The 20017-nt window shown below is 41.3% G+C and overlaps 1 protein-coding gene across 11 annotated transcripts in view; it reads left to right on the forward strand.

Moving 5' to 3' along the window:
• BCAS3 (BCAS3 microtubule associated cell migration factor) overlaps positions 1 to 20017 on the forward strand; it is a 590230-nt gene that overhangs the window by 91334 nt on the left and 478879 nt on the right. For all 11 annotated transcript variants that reach the window (XM_014581354.4, XM_014581355.4, XM_025179224.3 and 8 more), the window contains exons 8-9: positions 722 to 829; positions 7081 to 7157. In XM_014581354.4, coding sequence (XP_014436840.1) covers positions 722 to 829; positions 7081 to 7157 — 185 coding nt within the window. The remainder of the gene's footprint in view (positions 1 to 721; positions 830 to 7080; positions 7158 to 20017) is intronic.

Consider the following 20017-nt stretch of genomic DNA (forward strand, 5'->3'; position numbering starts at 1 on the left):
ATATTCGTTGACCTAGAAATAGCCATCATTTTAATGCACTCTTGGAAGGGAAAAAAGGTGTTATAGAAGAGATCTGCCACATCAAAGCCTCTCTGCAGCTTGTAAAATGGTATCCGCCACTCCCCTTCTCAACTCCATTGTAACACTCAGCACTTTTTTTCTATCTAAAGAAAGTTTGGCCTTTTATTAAGAAATGTCTGTAGAGTTTTATTTATAGTAAAATGATAAAAGCAACACAAACGATTTGAAAAGATCGGCACTGTTTAAACAAGAGTCTACAATAAATGTAATGTGGGTTCGGCATGTCTATATAGCAGAAGTTACCCTGTGATTCAACTGTTGCCATATAGTACAATATGTATCCATTTAAGTAAGTGTTAGAGTGAAATCCCGTGTAAATAGCTAGAACAAATTTAGAACTGCATACTTGTCAACTGACCTATATTTTATGGGTCATATCTGTTGTTCCGAAGTCTGACTTTGGAATCAGTGAAATTAAACACTTGGCCGACAGTGGTTGTACGGAAAAGTTTTGTAGCTGCTGAGGATGTCATGGAATCGGTATAATAATACTCTTTCCCTTTCCAGGCCTGAAAGTGGTAAGAATGGGGAACAGAAAGACAAATCACAAGTAGTTTGGTTTTAATCTTGTTAACACAATGCTTTACAAATGTTTTAAAATGTACAATGTCTAAACTTCTCTTTCTGTGACTCTTTTCAGCACAAGCACACCTTATTGCTGTGTGGATCTTTACTCTCTGCGAACAGGAGAGATGGTCAAATCTATACAGTTCAAAACTCCTATTTATGATCTACATTGCAACAAAAGGTAGAAACTTTCCTTTGCTCTCTGTATGTTATTTTATTTTTTGCTACATAGAAAATTCTAAGTAACATACATTGTTTTATCCAGTGACTGGCTTTAGGATTTAAAAATATCATGCAGGCCGCTCAGTTCTGCCAAAAGTTAGAGCTTGGCAGTTCCACTTTTTAAGGAATATTTAGACTTAAAATAGGACAATAATACTTCCATGGAGCCTTTCATATGGCCATCTGAAAACACTTTACAGATATGAATCGATCAAGGATCACGGTGCCTTAGTGTGTAGGAGTGTCCAGTATCCTCATTTTCCTCTTCACAGATTAGGAGTCTGATGCACAATACTGTTAAATCAGTTAACATCTGTAAGTCAGTGTCTGAGTTGGCAGCAGCTGTGTGTCTTGAAACCCATTTGACCTGCTCTAACCACTAAAACATGCTCTCTCTCTATACATAGAATATATACGAAGACCTCATTTGCATTTTGAGTAGTATAAATAATAATTCTACTCCTCTATATTAGAAGGTGGGAATTGGATAAAGTATTTCTTTTTTAATCTGGAGTAACAACACTTTGCATACCTAAATTCAGAAAGAGGATAGCTTAGAAATATCGGGTCTGAAATACCACATCTGGAACTACAGGTTCAAATCCTTTTGGGTTTAAATCAGTCCTTCACATATCTGAGGTAGATATAACTGAATATCCTCCACTGTCTGTTTTTAGCCAAAAGACACAAGAAATCCAGGCTCTGTCTGTCTGTCTGTCTCCATGAGGATAGAAAAGATCCCTTGGTACTTTACTAAGAGAGTTTTGCTTTGATGGCTTTGACAGAAATTTCCTTTTTCCTATCAGGACTATTCTACTGCCAGCATGAATGGCTACTTCCCTCTACGTTATTATTATTATTTACTGCTAATGCTTTTTTACAGCACTCTTATCTTTATATTTCAAGGTACTTTATACAGGAAGGAACAGTGCCATTCCATGTTACAAACAGAAAAAAACTCAGGCTGATAGAAATTGGTGCTATAAGTATAGCTTGTTGATGTACTCTGGGATCCTTCAAGATGGAAGGTGCTATTGAAATGTAAAATGCAATTTATTAAGAAATGTTTTAATATATATCTTGCAGTGCGCTGATGTCAGCACTACTTTAAACAGCCTGTTAATGGGGTGTGCTGCAAAGTGAAAATTGAGAGAGTTAAGATGAGCAGGTGGCAACAGTCAGATTTATTTTGGATACTGTGTAAAGAAATAAATGGCAGGCTTGAATAAGTGAGTTTTAGGGGGAGAGAGAATAGCTCACTACATTGAGGAGAGAGGAGGATGAAATTATAAAAGTTGTAAAAGGGTGGAGAGTTTATAGGCCACTAAAATTTTTATTTATTAAAACACACTTCTCTAGCAGGGCACCATAGCTTAGAATACCAATGTCTAAATTTGTTCAAAGATGAATAGTTGAAGGGAACAATTGAACAAACGAGTAGTTTTTATAACACAACATAATATAATTTGATGCTAAAGTAGACTTGAGGACTAAATAGTATGATAATATTAACTATCCACAATCAAATTTTGTTAGCATGACAGTATCAAACAACTGAGTTGAACTGAAGAAGTTAAACCGAAGGATATAAAGGACAATTTCTCAAAATAGGTCATTGTTCCTTTAACAGTCTGTCAGAAAGACTTCGGTATGTATCTGTGCAACTGTCTCTTTAAAAATTTAGCGTTCCCTGGTGGACAGTGTGAGGATAGTAAATCTTTCCAGTCTAGCCTTTTTTTAACAGAAGAAAAATCCAATTGTAAAAACAGTCAAAAGGCAAACCATCATTCAAAGTCTCCCAGCTAAAAAATACTCTCTCCAGGTGCTAATGTTTCTTTTTTCTAAGTGGTGAAAATGGAAAAGCTCCTTCAAAGTTGTGGGGCCGTATCAAAGGTAGCTGTTTTCCTGGAACATTTCAGATTCTATTATCATCCAAGGAAAGTTCACTATTTCAGACTGCAAATGCATGAAAAATGGCCAATTAAAGCACTACTGCGGCTTTACCTATACCATAGACTAATGCAGTGCAAAATTGAAGTTTAAAATACATTTTGAATTGTAGAATAACAGAAAAGTATTTTATTATTAATACATTTACATTCCTAAACCATCCACAATCTGTTAGGCACTCTCTATACAGGAAAACAGTCTCTGCCTCTAAGCATAGAAGACAGGAAGTATGGGAAGGATTGGGGAGAGTGTTGTGAGCAAAACAAATACACTTTTTATATACATTGCATTTAAAAAAAACCTCCATAGTCAACTGCCCTTCATCTTGTCCAGTATTAATTGCCTAATGTCTTAGGCCATGTCCACACAACAGAGAAGATCAAAGCAGCCACAGTCAATCTTCTGGGGTTCGAATTAGCACGGGTAGTGAAGACCCCTAATTCAAACTGAGAGGGTGTTGCCGTCAATGCCAGGAGTCCTGCTTCCACAAGGAGTAAGGGAAGTCAAAAGTAGAATGTTCTCCCGTCGACTTCCTGCAGTTTGGATGGTGCCAAAATTTGAGTTAAGATGTGTCAACTTAAGCTGCAAAATTAACGTAGCTGAAGTTGTGTATCTTAACTTGACCTTATCCCCTAGTGTAGACTAGGGGTCGGAGACCTCCTGGAAGAAGGTACTTAAAACAGATACATTTCCTTTGTGTTTTCCTTTCCTGTGATTAAAAAAATGAATTCCAACTTTTTCCAAATAAAAATAGTTGATCTGTCATGGGGTTTCCTGGTATCTGGGGCACCCCTAGTCATTTCCCGTGGGGTACAGCCCCTAAAGTAAGGGCTGGCTCAGCCTTTCAGGCTTTGCACCCAAATCAGATTCACCCCCTATCAGGGTCAGTACGGCCTCTTGGGCCTAGTCGCTAGTCCATTGCACCCCTGTTAGGGTCAATACAGCCTCTGCAGACTAGTCCCATACCTAGTCCACCCCATATTAGGGTCAGTACAGCCTCTCAGGCCTAGTAACAAGGCTAGTGCACCCCTAGTAGGGTAATTATGGCCCCTAGGGCCTCGTCACAAACATAGCTCTATTCCCTCAGGTTGGAGACAGTTTTCCGGCTTGGTTCGCGGGTAAGCTCCCCCCAAAATCTAGGGAGCTAGGTTACGGTGGGGTGGGGGTGGTACGGGGACTCCGGCCCTCCCACTCTACCACGCCCCGGCTCAGGGCCCTGTTGGCAGCGAATACTCTCACTGCCTGCTCAGCGGGAAGACCTGCCAGAACATGCTGAGCTCCCAGAGGACAATCCTCCACCCTGAGCCACTTCCTACCCGTACCGGCGTGCCGTGCTGTCCTCTGCGTGTGGCTCTGGCAGTCAGTCCCAGTCTGGCAACTGCCTTGCTCGGTGTTGTTGCTACAGCTGCTGTGGTGGCTGGTGCTGTTCCGGGGTGGCTGCTCCAGGGGTGGCTGCAGGGGTTGTCCAGGAGCTCCTGCCTCAGCTCCTTCCCCTCCAGTGGTCAGCCCCATCTGCCCTGAGTAGCCCTCTTTTATACCCCCAGCAACGGGATTATGCCCAGCAGGCTATAGGGGGTGTGGCCTCTCTGGCCCTCAGAGTGGAATTAGTCCCTTCTGGCCTAGTGCGGGGGGGGGGGGGGATCTTACCCTGTCACATGACTGTAAAAGCAATTCGCTTTGGAATAAAATGAATACTAATTTTCAAACCAGACAAGTTGTAAATTATTGAGGGGGGAGGGGGAAGAGACTTTTATAATAGAAGGACTCATGGACTTCTGAACTATAATTTTCCTTCATGACCGCGCCCAGGTAGAATCCTGGTATAAGACTGCACGTCCTGCCTTTTGACAACAGAATTCATTTTGTACTTTGAAGCTATGTCTACATTGCACATTCTTGCGCAAGAACATATGCTAATGAGGCACAACGTTGAATATCACCATGCCTCATTTGCATACCTAATGAGCTGCCATTTTTGCGCAAGGGATTTCTGTGCAAGAAGGAGCAGTCTATACTGCTCCTTCTTGCGCAAAAAACCCCTCTTGCGTGAGCGCAGTATAGACGTAGCTCTAGAGTCTTATGCATGGGGGAAAATATCCTAATCATCTGGTGCCTGCAGTTTCTTCTGAGTCTTCTTAATTGAAGAAGTCCTCAAACTTACCTGAGAATGAGTCTAACCCTCTCCAGGGAAGTTCTCAAGTCCATCAGGACAGGTGTTCTTTGGAGCAGCTAGATCTTCTTCTCAAAAGGTGCACCCCAATCTTTCACAAGAACCCTTTCTGATATTAGAAAAAGAGACAGCATAAGGGAAAACAAGCACCTAATAATATATGCTAATTCTCTGGAGTTAATAGAGATTGATATGAAAGTGGTTTTGATAATGTCCCAGCAATGACAGCTACTTTGGATCACAGGGATCCAAAGATGATAAAACCTAGCTGGAGCCAAGCTGCTGAGATCTGTTGTGGGATCATATGATTTTGAGGTTGGGTCCAAGGCACTTGCATTGGCAGATCCTGGTTGCTCTGGTCCTTTATCTATCCATTTTCAAAGTGGCCTCTACAGAGGGCTCTTAGAATAAAAACAGAGGAACTGCACATTGAGGGCCAAGTCTGGAAAACAAATATTTTGGTGGTTTCTAGAAATGCGGACTTGATGTCTTTGTCCATCTATGAAGTAATCCCAAGATCATTCTTTCGAATTCTTTATTATGATGGTCTTAGGTTATTTCATTCAAATAATACACTTTTGACAGCTAGTATTTTTCCTAAGCTTCATGAATTTCTGGATAAGCTTGATTGGTACACACTTTGGACATTAAGGGTACATCTACTCTGCAACACTATTTCGAAATAACTAGCGCTATTCCAAAATAACTTAGTCCGCAGCAGGAACTTATTTTGAAATAGTGTCAACATACTGTCAAGCTGGTGGACTTCTTACTCCGACTCCTATAAGCCTCATTTACGAGGAGTAAGGGAAGTGGGAGGAAGAGTGCTCTATTTTGAAATAAGTGCTGTGTAGATGCTCCTTATTTCAAAATAAGATATGCAATTGATATAACTCAATTTGTGTAGCTTATTTTGAGTTAAGCCCTGCTGTGTAGATGCATCCTAAGAGGATAGACATTTCAAATGGAAATTGATAGAACAAACATGAATAGCATGACATAAATATAAATATAGACACACACATTACTGTTCATCATCAACTAAATAGTAACTACAGTTTTTCCAGCTCTTTGTAATGAGAGAGTAATCAGATTTAAGAAAGCCATATTTCTCTATTTGAGGAAGGCTTTTATTAGACTTAGCAAATGGGTGCTAAAGCTTACAAACTCTTTGGTTGGCACAGCTGCTCAGACTGATTCCCCCCCTTTTCCCTTTTTAAACTAAATTTGTAAATGATTTCAGAGACTCTTTGTGTCTAAATGACCTAAATCTTCATTCTAAATATAAAAATGGTGTACATTTTTAAGCTGTACTTTTATGTATTAGAACATACAGTGTGCCAGTGCCTAGTCATTTGCCACACGTCTGTGTTTTGCTTTGAATGATGAGCAGGTACTGGATATTTAAATTCAGTGCATTTAAATTTACCTTTGTTATGCACACTCCCCAAAAACCTATGGTCCTTTAATTTAAAGGCTCAAAAATGTAGGACAACCAGCATTTTTGCCAGGCTACAGAATTTCTGTGTATTGGTATTTGCATGTAAAGCACTGACATTGTCAAAGGTAACCGGACAATAGCTATCCCCTTGAGTTTTTTCATTGTCCTTGCCTTTAGGATGCTGGCAATCACTGGAAGTGGTTTATTACATAAAGCCTATTTCTCTCATCTTTAATTCTGTACTGCTGTGCTTTCATATGACGGGGTGGGGTGGGGGGAGGAACTGTTAGTAAACACCACTGTTAGTAAATACCACTAGTAGTTTAACAGATCTGCCATGAAATAAACAATGTGATTATTTCCAGGGTAAAAGACTTCCTTGTAGATTAGTGTGTGTGCTGATTGTGGATTTGATTGTGATTTGGACTCTGAAGACAATGAAGGATCCTTGTAATTCTATTTTCTTTCTTATCTAATGAGGTTTTTTTTTTTACGGGGAGTATATCAAAGATGCTGTCCTCCTCTGTATTGTATTTGTATACTTCCTGAAGAGCCAGTTCTGTAGTGGGAATGAGAATGTCTTTAGCAACTTCCAGTTATTGGAAAATTCATGTTTCAAGTACACATGTTTTCATTTTTGTGTTTTTAGGATACTTGTTGTAGTCTTGCAAGAGAAAATTGCTGCCTTCGACAGCTGTACATTCACAAAAAAATTCTTCGTTACAAGTATGTATGATATTGGATTCCATTTCTGTGCTCTGGTAAATAGCTGTAGTGCCATAAAACAGACTTGGAGTTGTCAACAGAATCAAATTGCAAGTTAAAAAACCACATTGCAGTGCATGTTGATCCCTAAAGGCCTGTTGTTTCATCCCAAAAATGCTAAGTGTCTGCAGCTCTCAGTGACTTTGTTGAGAGGTGCAAGTGCTCTCTTACCTCCCAGAATCAAGTTCCATTCATTACCTCTGTGAATTTGTATAGTTTTGCATATTTGTCATCATAGCTAAACTCTCCTGTATAGTGAAAAGTACTTTTATTGATGATACTTCTATTATTAGTTTGTTAAAAGCTTCTGTGATTATACTCTAGGTGCTCTGTGTTTCCAGCTGTAGAATTTGTGTAATCATCTATTTGAAAATGTGACATACAGTTCCAGTGGTCTTGTCAACTCTTTCTGGCTGTTCTTGATCTGCAGTCCCAGATCTGTTTTTCATTATTATAGATATTTATATTGTGGTAGCTCCTAAACAATAATGAGGTCAGGACTACACTGTGTACTCCTGAGTGAATTCTGCACCACTTGCGCAATGCAGAATTTTGCAGAAATTAAGATTGCGCATACAGAATTTCCTCCCCCCTCTCAGACATTGGCTGCAGTGCTTCTAGCCACCACTAGGTGCTGCTGAACCTGACAGAGCCCGGTTCACACATAGAAGATGGTGGTAGAGGGAAGAAGCTGGAGGGTTTCTGGCAGCTGCAGTTCCCCGCATGCCCTGAGGGCCAAACACTAAGAAAAATTAAAGTTTTCAAGCTCAGTCCAGAGGGAGGGTTAAAAAAGCTTGAGGAAGAGCCACAGGAAGCAATTCCCAAGTGCGCCTTCCTGGGTTCTCAAAGGGGCTTTTGTGTTTGGGTGGTGGTAGTGGTACCAATCCAAGGCCAGGGAATGTATAACCTTGGGGAATTTTTAAACATAAGTCTCTAGTGACTGTGGAGAGCAGCCTTGACAGACCCCTTCCCTAATACACACCCCTTGTTCTCTCTCTCAGAGCCCAGCCATGGCCTCTGTAGACCAGACACCCATCCTTATACCCCTCAGAGGCTAGGGACCAAGAGGGAAATACAGCCTGATGCTAGTTCTGGGCTTGTACAGTATCTCCTACACCACACCACACCACAGGGGCCCTACAGCTGAACTCTGGGGGTGAAGGGGAAAAGTGTTTGGGCAAAGGGAGCTCTGGCTGGGTTCCGGGAAGGGGGAGGGGGAGATCGGGTATCAGGGCTATGTGGGGGATAATACCTTGTGGTATTATCGTCTGTGAAGGATTGGTGTGGGAGCACTGTGGCTGGGCTTTGAGGCTATGTCTACACTATAAGATTATTTCGAAATAAGTTAGTTCAAAATAATAACTCCTGAAATAACTATTTTGAAATAAGCTTATTCCCCAAGGAAAAAGGAGTTGTTGTTTCAAAATAATCAGCCCCTTATTTTGAAATAACAGGCTTGGTAGTGTGGACACTCACCTTGTTATTTCGAAATATGAGGAGTTCTTTCAAAATGACTCCCCAGTATAGACATGCCCTGAGTGGGGAGGGTGTGTATGTGTCCGGTCCCTTGGCTGGGCTCTGAGGGGATGGAGGGACAGAAAGAGGAACTGGGTTGTTATATGGGGTTTCTTTAACTGTCTCCCTCCAGTGAATTTTTTTGTGCCTGTATTTGTTACCGACATACTTGCTGATGGGTATTTTGAAATAAATTACCAAAATAATTGAAACTGATGTGATTATTTAGGGTTATTTTGACAGAATATGCAGAAATTTTGCAGAATTTTAATAGAACGTGTGCAGAATTTTTAATATTTTGATGCAGAATTTTCCCAGGTGTGACTGTGCTAGGAATGGGCATATCTGCCCACAGGTGTTGCTACCTGCTGAATTAGTAACTCAGACTCTGGGTATAAGCTTGGAAAAGTTGTTGGCTACTGGCATTTTTTTCCTAATGTTGCAGATGCTTTTTATGCTGTTTTTAATTCTACACATTGATGATTGATCCTAACTGATAAGGAAGCCCCCAGAAACACTCCTCTAGGAGGATCTATGTGTCTGACACTGGTATCTCTACTAGAGTAATTCATAGGCTAGTTGGAAAGACAGAGTATCTCTGCTGATGTGGCTCCTGATTTGTCTGTGGAGGTTATTAAAAATAATACCTAGTACGCTTGGCCCGAAGACTGAACATATCACACATGTATGTAATTTCTCCAGTGCACTGATGAAGAGAGTTTGGTTTATTCCCTAGGATGGCATCTTCTTCACTGATGTTTCTAGCTCCCGCTTGTACTATAATTACTGTATTGGTGGGGGTGTTCTCTGTTTAAAAGGAAAATCTTAAAGTATGCATGGAATTCAAATGGAGAAAATGCTTCCTTTTTAAGTACCTGTATAGCAAAAAATTCTCCCTTCCCTTTATTGAAAAATATCCATATATTTAGAACGGTTTCTTCTTATGTTGAGGAAAAGGACTATTATGCAGTAATATTAAAGTTGCCAATAGGTGTCAGTTTCTTCCTACATGATGGACATACCAGGTTCATCGGAATCTACTAGCATTCACTAAATAGAACTTCATGTAAATGGGCTTTGATTTCAGGTGTTTGTTATGGTTCATTTTTATATTTTCTAGAATATTACTTTTGGTAATTTTGTCTTCATTTAGTTCAGATTTTTCTCATGAGAAAACAGGAATTGATGGAAATTTGTTTTCATAAGTTAATAGAATGGTATTAAACCATAGAAAAATACTCCATAGTATTCAGCATAGGAACATATTCCTGATTTTGAAAAATAATGCAGTTGACAACAAAACAATTGTTATGTAATGTTAAACTTTCTGAAAGTGCCTGAGAAAATAATATTTTGTTTCTAGGAAGAAAAAAATGGAACAGCATAAACCCCTACATCTCTATTTAATATTTTCATTGTGATTTATGATCTTGTTATATGCGCATACAATATATGCATAACTAGTACATGCTTATAATGGTTTCTTTATGTTGAACTTGAATTTTTAAAGCTGTATTTTTAATAAAAGGTAAGGTGTAATGAGAACTTTTTGAGGTGGTTTCAAACTGATAAACTTGCTGCTCTACTAAAAAAGATAATGTGATTATGATAATGTTCCTAGCATTTTAGAGATATGAAGTGGATGAGGTAATGTCTTTTATTGGGCCAACTTTTGCTTGTCTATTGAATCAGTTTTGCTTGATAAAAGAAAAGATACTAGCTCACCCAAATTGTCTTTGTTATCCTGAAATAGCATTTTGCATATCTTAACAGCACGCCCATTATTTTGAAATAAATATGAAATAATGGGCTTCTTAGTCCCACTTCCTGTAAACCTCATTGCACAAGGATTAAGGAAGATGTTGGAATAGCGATTTATTTCAAAATTAGAGCTGTGTAGACCGCCAAATTTCAAAATAAGCTATTTTGAAATAGAGCTATGCAATATTTCAAGGTGCGCGCTACTGTGTAGACGTACCCTCAGAATATGTGTGGTAGCAATTTCTCATATTTTGTCTTAAATTATTCTGCACAGCTATAAATTATTTGGAAATGGCAAATGTTACTTAGCCATTGGATGCATTAAATACTGCTTTAATTTTCACTGCATTTTCAAAGCTGATGTGCCAGACCTATTTTGTCATGAAGAGTGGAGAGAAAAATAAGAGTTTTTGTGAATGTTAGAGCTACTGGATATCAACATTTTTGAAGCCTCAGTATAAAAAGTAATTTCTCAATATATTAGTGGCTTATAATAAACTTATATTCCATACATTTTGGCTTTTTAATGTGAAATTTATAAAGTTTTTCACATCCTTCATTGTACCTGAATGAACTTTTTTGGTGCTGTGCAGTCTTTTTTTTATATACCGCTAGTTATGCTGAAGTACTCTGAAATGGGGCTTAAAAGCTCTTTTCTCTTAATAGTGCTATATTTAGTTTTATGCTTATTATATTTATGCTTATTATTATGCAGCAGATACAGTGCCTTGCCATGGTTTAAGGCCACAGAACAGTTTTAATTATAACCTTCAGTTTTCACATGCACTCAAATGCCAGAAATTTTTTTGGGGTCGACACTTTTGACAGGTAGGTTTTCAGATGCAAAAAAGTGAGAGGTACCTAGCTAACGTCAACTGAATTTTGAAGGGAGTTAGATACCTATCTCTTTGGTCTGTTCGTGGGATTTTGTTTTTTAGAAAGTTTGATCATAATCTTTTAAGCCTTTGTTGAGTTTAGGAAAGAGAAGGGAAATACTTCCCCTTTCATAAAATGTCTGAACCACACTGTTAAATAAAGGGCAACAGAAGGCATGGGTAAAGTTTTGGAACTTGCTAGTGGAGAAAGACCACAATGAGGACTAGCACCTTGGGTTGGTTTGAAGGGAAAAATAAAAACATCTATTATTAGGAAATCACTAATGGGCGTGCACAATGGGCATTTAAGAAATTAATGAAGCAGGGCCAAATTCTGAGCAGTGCCTCTCAGGAGGTGCCACCCAGGAATGGGTGGGAGCCAGGTAGAGATGGGCTTTAAGCCACCTTTGCATTTTCTGAATTGGAGCAGCCATGCACTGCTGTGCTGTGCTCCAGCCACATCTTTTTGTACCACTGGCCTCCACACCACTGATATTCCTCTGCCATTTGGGTGGGCAGAATGAGAACAGCATAGGGCTGCTTGGAGAATCTCCCTTTACTAGGAAAATTCAAAGTAAAGGAACCTCACTGTGAACGGGCTGCTTTATACTGAAGGAGAGGCATAATGGGGTGAGAGCATAGACCAGTATTAGGTCTACTCTCTATCTGAAGATCATCCTGATGTAATGTAAACCAATAAAAATTGCCTCCAACTCAACAGCAGAAGCTGCAAATGTGGGAAATCATTCATTTAATCTCATTGGAGTATGAGCCTCAAAGCCTCCCTGGGACCATTTAAATGCTAACATCATTAAGCAGAAGCAACATGCATCGTGCTTTTTTAATTGATTATTTAAGTTCAATGGAGAACATGCAGTTCAGATCATAAAGGCAGGAACTGAGAGGTTAAGGTTTTGTGAGCAACGTTAATGCAGTTCTGTTGTATACGTGTGGTATTTTGTGTTCCTGTTATTTTTGTGGTTGAATAAAACAATTAAAAATTTACAATTTAGTATTGTCATAATAAATGCCCCATAGAATAGTCAGAATATGTAACACGGTTATGTTCATGTTGCTGTAGTCACACTGACTTCTGCGTTTCCTGATGTTTTTGTGAGGTTAGCTGTGCCACTGGAACATTGCATTATTATAAGAAGGTTTTTTTGCATTTTGATAGATGAAAATATAATGACTGAATTGAGTGGCAGACACACAACCAATTTTACTTCAGCCTTTCATAATAAATACCCATTTTACAGGTGCCCCCCCCTCAATTTAACTGGGGTATTTAAACATTTTTGCATGGAAAATACTCTGAATAATCATAGAAGGATAACAGGAGCTTCCATATCCAGCACATACAATAATCTACATTGTTGGAAGTGGTGTTCTTACTTCAACATCTGTTAGCTAAGTAAAGGCACACTATTAATTTGCAAAGAATTCATGGCTGTAACTTTCCTATGGCATTCCACTTTCCACTGTGCCTACATTTGCAGCCAAGTCAGCTTCCTCACGAGAAGGCCCCCCTCTTGGAAGGGGGAAAAAATTGAACCCAGGAATGGCTGCAAGGTCACTGCTTTTGGAATAGTTCCTTTGTAGCCCGGCCCAGTGACTCGAGTTGGCACGTACATTGAAAATGTATTTCTTTTGCTAGGTGTGAATGCTGAGGTGCAGTTTTTAGATCACTGGACTTGTACTCTGGTACAAATCTGTTTTCCTTCAGATCCTTTCTCTTGGACTATGGCATGTGACTGCAGGGTCAAAAACTAGCATTCAAAATGATGTGTGAGCGTTTTTTTTTTTTTTTTTTTTTTGTATTTGTGGAACAATGGTACGTCATTGATTTGTATGCCATTGATGCTCTTGCAACTGCCTCTCCAAAAATGCTTAGTTGGTTTAACATTGATGATTACAAACATGGCATTATGGATACTTTACTCTCAATAAAGGACTTCCTCCCTCCTCCTGAAAAGAGATGAGTATACAAAACCTCATGTGTGGCATTATCTTTGCCTCCAGTGCCTGCTCAGTCTCTCCTGCCCTTCCACTCCTTGTATTGATATATTCACAATCCATTATTCTCCAGAGATGAAGACAGTTATTGCAGCCATTATCTGGCACCACATTTCTATTGATGCTGTCCAGCTATCCCCTTAAGAGGTAATTTTCCAAAGAGTTCAGCCAGTCTACTTCAGAGCCCATAAAAGTCAGGAAGAATTTTGTGTAACGGTGGGGCTAAAATTATTCGATATATACTGAATGCCTTTCAACCCTGCTAATAAAAAAACCTGGACACTCGCCGCAATTGATACTCTAATCTGTGAATTCATGAGTTATATTGTTGTCAATATCCATGTTAAAGAAAGGAGGAATGGGTTTCAGCCTGCTAGAGGCCAGGTCACCTAAGCTTCTTTTGTAAATTTGTTAGAATTCCTCTTTACTGCTGAGCAAATGAGGAGCAGCTTGTGGGTATCCTCTCTGCCACAAAGCAGGCGTGTTTGATGTCTCATGAAAGAATTAAACATTTAACGGAGTTAAAACAAGGACTTTTTGGAGAAGAGTGACTCTTGTGCAGTTCCTGCGTTTCTTTCACTTGGGAATCAACATTGGCAGAGATTGCCATGACTGACTGTCTTATCTGCTGGAATGGTGTAGTATAAGGGTACATCTACACTGCAACACTATTTCAAAATAGCTAGCGCTATTCCGAAATAACAGTCCGCAGTCTACACAGCAGGCAGTTATTTCAAAATAGTGTCAAAATACTGTCACGCCGAAGAACTTCCTATTCCATCTCCTGTAACACTCATTGTACAAGGAATAAGGGAAGTCGGAGGAAGAGTGCTCTATTTCGAAATAAGTTCTGTGTAGATGCTCCCTATTTCGAAATAAGCTACGGAATTGATGTAGCTCAATTTGTGAGCTTATTTCGAGTTAAGCCCTGCAATGTAGACACACCCTAAGATATGAGTCCAGATTGCAACAAACCATCTTGTATTTTTCTTCTTCAGAATGCTCTGCTCTTACCCAGTTTCCTTTGAAAGTCCAGAAACAGTTCCACCATATAGCCTGTTGACCCATTACTTAAGCATTGTTATACGGACTCAACAAACAATTGGAACATAGAATTTTAGTTAGGGATGTAAGTGACTAGTTGACTGTCAGATAAGCTTATGCTTGTTGGATAGTCGACTAATGATGTGACTAGTTGCTTCACCTCCCTTGCTGCATCTATCAGAGAGAGGCAGCAAGGGGAGGGAAGCAGGAGCCAGTGCTGGTGGGAGAGGGCTTAAACCCGGTTCCCTCCAGCACTGTCTCCGCCGGGGACAGGAGAGGTAGAGGCACAGTAGGAAACAGCGTGAGCTGGTTCTGCTGCAATTCTGCTTTTGAAATGTACAAGAGCCCTGGCAGGGCTCTTGTACATTTCAAAAGGAAGCTCCACAGGGAGTGCGGGGCCAGTGGGGGAGTCCCGTGCTCCCTGCAAGGCTTCCTTTTGAAATGTACAAGAGCCCTACTGGGGCTTTTGTACATTTCAAAACTGAGGCCCTGTAGGGAGCACAGAGCCAGTCCCCTCCTGGAAAGGGAAGGTAGAGGCACGGCGGGAAACAGTGCGAGCAGGGCTCTTGCTACAGTTCAAAGGTGGAGGTGCCCTTATTGACTAATGGAATAGTCAATGGAAATCCCAATGACTATTCCATTAGTTAATCTAAATTTAACGTCCCTAATTTTAATAATGCTCTTCTGTTGTTTGGCTACCTGTAATTATGGCAGCCAAAACACTCGTTTGGTCTAGGTTAAGAGACCCGAGTTTCAAGTTAGCAGAAAGTTTTAGGTTCAAAATGTATTCTTGTAGCATTAAAGAGCTGTGTGTACTTTTCCTGTGACAAGGTCACGGGATGTTAGTAGCATTCTGCTTTTTTAACATCTATAATTAAGTATGCAAGATCGCCTTGTCTCAATTCTGTGTTATATGAGAAATGCTAAAAAGCAATACCTGCAGCATGGTTTACAAGAGAGAATATGCTTCATCTGAGAATCGGAGCTATCCTACCACCAAGATAATTATTCCTTTTTTTTTTTAATTATTTTATTTTTTTAAAGAAGGCTGGCAGGACATACTGCAAGAATTACAGAGACTTAATCTTTCATCAGTGTTAGTCTGTTACAAGGTATAACAGTGAAGTATAGATACAGCTGGAGATTAAAGACTTGCATAAAGACAAAAAGGCAATTTGTAAATCCAGGTTTATCAACCAAACTGACTGCTCTTGGCAAATTTTAAAAGTAATGTATAAAATACAAGGTGCTGTTCTACTCTTATCCCAAGCACTGAAATACAAAATATGAAACCTAAAAATGATAGCATCTTACACTTAAAAAGTGCAGTCAATCAAATGAAATTATACGACCCCTCAAATTGCCTGGGGGGAAGCATAGCCAAACTTTAAATCCAGTATAGTATTCAGAAGACTGCCAAATCTGTGCACTGGTGAAGTAGAGTGTGTAGCAGATGTTGAAGGCCAGGGTTGTCTACAGTAAAAACTCTGACACTTGTCTTGGAGAGCTCAAATCCAAGGACCAATGGCAAAATAATTGAAAGAGCTGTGATGGAATTCAAGGAAAGAAGTGGCCTCTATGTAGGTTGGGTAGTTCAAAATGATTCAATTCTGATCCTCCAGTGAGCTCTTGGAATTGGTGGACACTGCATTTGTGGGGTCTTTCCACACAAGGATCGTTGTAGTATAGGGATATGGGTGAGAATAACACACACTGAGGGTGCGTTTACACTGCACCCTTACCTTGAAATAAGATACACAGTTTGCAGTGTGCAAATTGTGTAGCTTATTTTGAGGTAATTTTGAAATTGTGTAATTTTTCAAAATTACCTCAAAATAAGCTATGCAATTTGCATAGTGCAAATTGTATAGCTCATTTTGAGTTAAGGGCATGGTTTTTCAAAATGAAACGTCCTTTAACCCTCATGGAATGAAGTTCACATGGACTAGCGAGCTCATTATATTTCAAAATAACGGGCATGCTCAAAAGACGTCAAATAGCTATTTCAGGGTACTTCCAGTATCCCAAAAATAGCTCCACAGTGTAGACGTAGCCTGACAGAGAATCTTCTGCTAGCATGGGGAAGAAGAGGGCATATTAACAGTGGTGGAGGCACTTCATTTTCATTTTGGGCTTTAAGTTTTGATAATGATCGTTATAAAGGAAAGCCGTAGATGATGAGCATGGTTTCACAGTCAGGGATTTTTCTGTCCATTTGCTCTTTTGTTTGACTGTGTGGGTGATATTTAAACAGAAGGAAGTGTAAGAACAATAGATGATCTCAGTAAAGTATGTGACAGTACGAAAGTAATAACATTTATATAGGCCCTTTCATCTAGATGGATCCCAAAGGAATTTATAAACAATATTGTTTTATACACTATATAAACAAATAAATGTTGGTTTGCCTGATGATGCTAAAGAAAACCCCCCTAAACAAACAAATATGAGACAAAACCACTTGCATGATTTGTTTTCCTTTGAATAAACAGTGTTCCTGCAGCAACAGTATCACTATCTGTTATTTACTTTCCCTCCCCTTTCTCCACTCTCTGTCTACCTCAGTCTATTGTCATTTAGGTTTTTTTTAATCTGGCCAATTTAGGTCATACAGTTCTTTTATCAAAGAAATCTTGTAATTTTATGATTGTGGAGTGCTACATATGCTATAGGATTCTAAGAAAATCAATACACTGATATAAATAATATAAGCTACCTAAAGATGCTTAAATAACTGAAATGCAGACATATCTGGAGCAGATTATTATAGAGCTTTTTTGTTGTTATAGCGCCTCTTTTACAGTGTGCAGCAATGTTAATAGCTTTGGGTATTGAAAAAAGAGAGTAGCTTGTATAATTGCAACAAGACATATGGTTTTAGGGAACAGAATTATTCATTTTGGAATTGGTCAGGAAATCCGGTTTAAAAACCTTAATCTTAAGAGAGTGCCTAGACCGCTTCAGTGTCCCCCAAGAAACCAGAATGCTTACATGCAGAAACCTCGACTCCTGGCAGAACAGTGCTCTCTAGCAACAAGCAGGACCAGTTGTTCAAAATGAATACAAAGGGATGTATGTCACTTACTGCATCACAAGCACAATTTTCTGCAGCATGTAAATTATCCTCGGAGGTCTCCTGTGCATATACAGGCCAGTCTTGACCTTGGTTATCTTATCAGGTCTGGCTTGATCTCAACCCAGTGTCATATGGCAGCATCAAGTCCAAGCAAATGCAGTCCAGTTCAGTTTGGGATTAGAGACTGACTGATGCTGTGTAGCAGTGTTTCCCCATTGATGCTCCATGGAACCCTGGGGTTCCGTGAAGTGAAGGTAGGGGTTCCGCGAGGAGCCGGCACTCCCCTGCCCCCTTTGAAAGAACGCCGGCTAACCAGCTTCTAAAGAAGCAGCACACTTGTTTTCCCTTCCTCCCTGGCGATGCAGCGGCGTAGCGAGGCAGGGGCAGAGGGGAACAGTTGCTCCCGGCCGGCACACTAGGGGGGGTGCCAGACAGGGGTGACCCCACATGACCTACAGTGGGGAGGGAAGCACTGCCCCTCCCCAAAGGAGCCGGTGCGCACTGCCTGAACAGCTGGGACTGTGGCACCCGGCAACTTAGTTCCGCAGCCTTTCTGCACGGTGGGGGTGGCGGGGGGGAGGGGGGGGAGAGGGAGGTCAGAAGACCCGGGTCCGTGCAGCTCCGACTGTGCAGGCAGCGCTCTCTGCCCTAGGACTCCCCGCACCCCCCCTTCCCCACAGGATGGCATCGTGGAAGTAAGTTGCTGGAGTGCAACAGGCCCTGCTGTTCAGGCAGCGTGCATACTAGCTGTTTGGGGAGGCGAAGTGCAGCCACACCCTTCCTGGAACCCAGAGGTGCTGCAGGATTGCCGGGTACTGGTCCCTGCTGCCCCTGTCCCCTGCTCAGACCCCCCACGAGTACCCTGTCCGCTGCCCCCACCAGTACTGTCCCCAGGACCCAGCAGCACCCTATCCCCGGCCCCAGCACCCTGCCACCCACCCCAGGACCCCGTCCCTGGCCCTAGCACCCTGCCACTCACTTCAGCACCCAGCAACACCCTGTCCCCTGCCCCACCACCCTGCCACCCACCCCAGGACCCTGTCCCTGGCCCCAGCACTCTGCCACCCATCCTCGCACCCAGCAGCACCGTATTCCTTGTCCCAGCATCCTGCCACCCACCCCAGTGCCCAGCAGGACCATGTCCCTGACCTCAGCATCCTGCCCCAGCATCCTGCCACCTGTGCCAGTATCCTGACACCCAGCAGCACCCTCTCCCCAGCCCCAACACCCACTAGCACCCTGTCCCCCGCCCCCACTAGCACAGTTGGGACCACATTAGTGAGGCTTGGGGGTTTTGGAGGGTTTTTTTGCATTTCACTTGTGTGGCTCCAATTGAATTTTCTGTGGGTCAGTGACCCTTGACTCAAAACAGGTTCCCCGCCCCTCTCATAAATGAAGACAATGCTACAACCTTTTGAGTTTGACATAATATTTTATTTAAAAATGAAGCCTGGCCAACAAGCCCCCAATTGGGCCCAAACCCCCATCTCACTGCAGCATCATAACACTCCTGCACCACCTGACCCCAAATCTGAGCCTATCATACACTGGAACCCTCTGGCCTGAGCCTCTTACATCCCCAAACTCCTGCATTCCCACATCCTCCGTCTTCTGCCACAACACTCCTGCACCATCCACACCTCACAAATCTGTGTCCTGAGCCCATCATATTCACAGCCTCTTTACCCTGAGCCCCTCACTCCCCCAACCCAAACTCCTGCACCCTCACATCCATAGCCTGTGACTTGCTCTGCACCCCAACCTTCCACCTGAGCCCAACACTCACCAGCCTGGAGCTCCCTCCCTGAGCCAGCATCCCCTTCTCCTGCATCCAAATTCCCTTCCAGAGCTTGCACTTCTCACCCCTTGCCACACCCAAATCCCTCATTCCCAACCCAGAGCCCGCACCTTCTGTCTCAATCCAGTGAGAGTGTATAAGGGCTGGGGATAGCAAGTGGGGTCTTGGGGAAGGAATGTGATTTTCATGCATTGGTGGGTTCCCCTCTTTTTTTTTTTTGCTTGACAAACCTTAGGGGTTCCTTGAAATTCTGAAAAGCTGAAAAGGGTTCCATGGCCAAGTAAAATGGGGAAACACTGCTGTATAGAGAACCTTTCTATTGGTGCTCGTCCCACTACTATGTTATAGAAAGACTAATACAAAATGGTAGCCGGAAATGAAATTGTCCAATGCCAGTGTGAAATCTTCATTCTTATGTGGCTATGAAGCATGGAACATCCATTAAAAGAAGGAAGAATATCTGTTATAATCATTATTTGAGGAGAATCCTTGCTATTAATAACAAAGAGGATTGTGGGGCGGGAGAGGAAAGGGGGAAATCAGAGCGAACCTGGGAAAGGAAAGCAGTAAACATTATGAGTAAGAGGAGATTTTTATAGTACGGTCACATAAAAAGGATTGGCAAGAGCCACGTACTGAAGAGGCTTTCAGTGGAAACCAGAAACCAGGGCTAGATGGTGGAAACAAAAGACAAAGACTGATAGATGTCAGAACCAGACATTTTTAAAGACTATAA

Source organism: Pelodiscus sinensis, chromosome 21 (assembly GCF_052426305.1).
Source record: "Pelodiscus sinensis isolate ZL-2025 chromosome 21, ASM5242630v1, whole genome shotgun sequence".
In the NCBI taxonomy this organism is placed as follows: Eukaryota; Metazoa; Chordata; order Testudines; family Trionychidae; genus Pelodiscus; species Pelodiscus sinensis.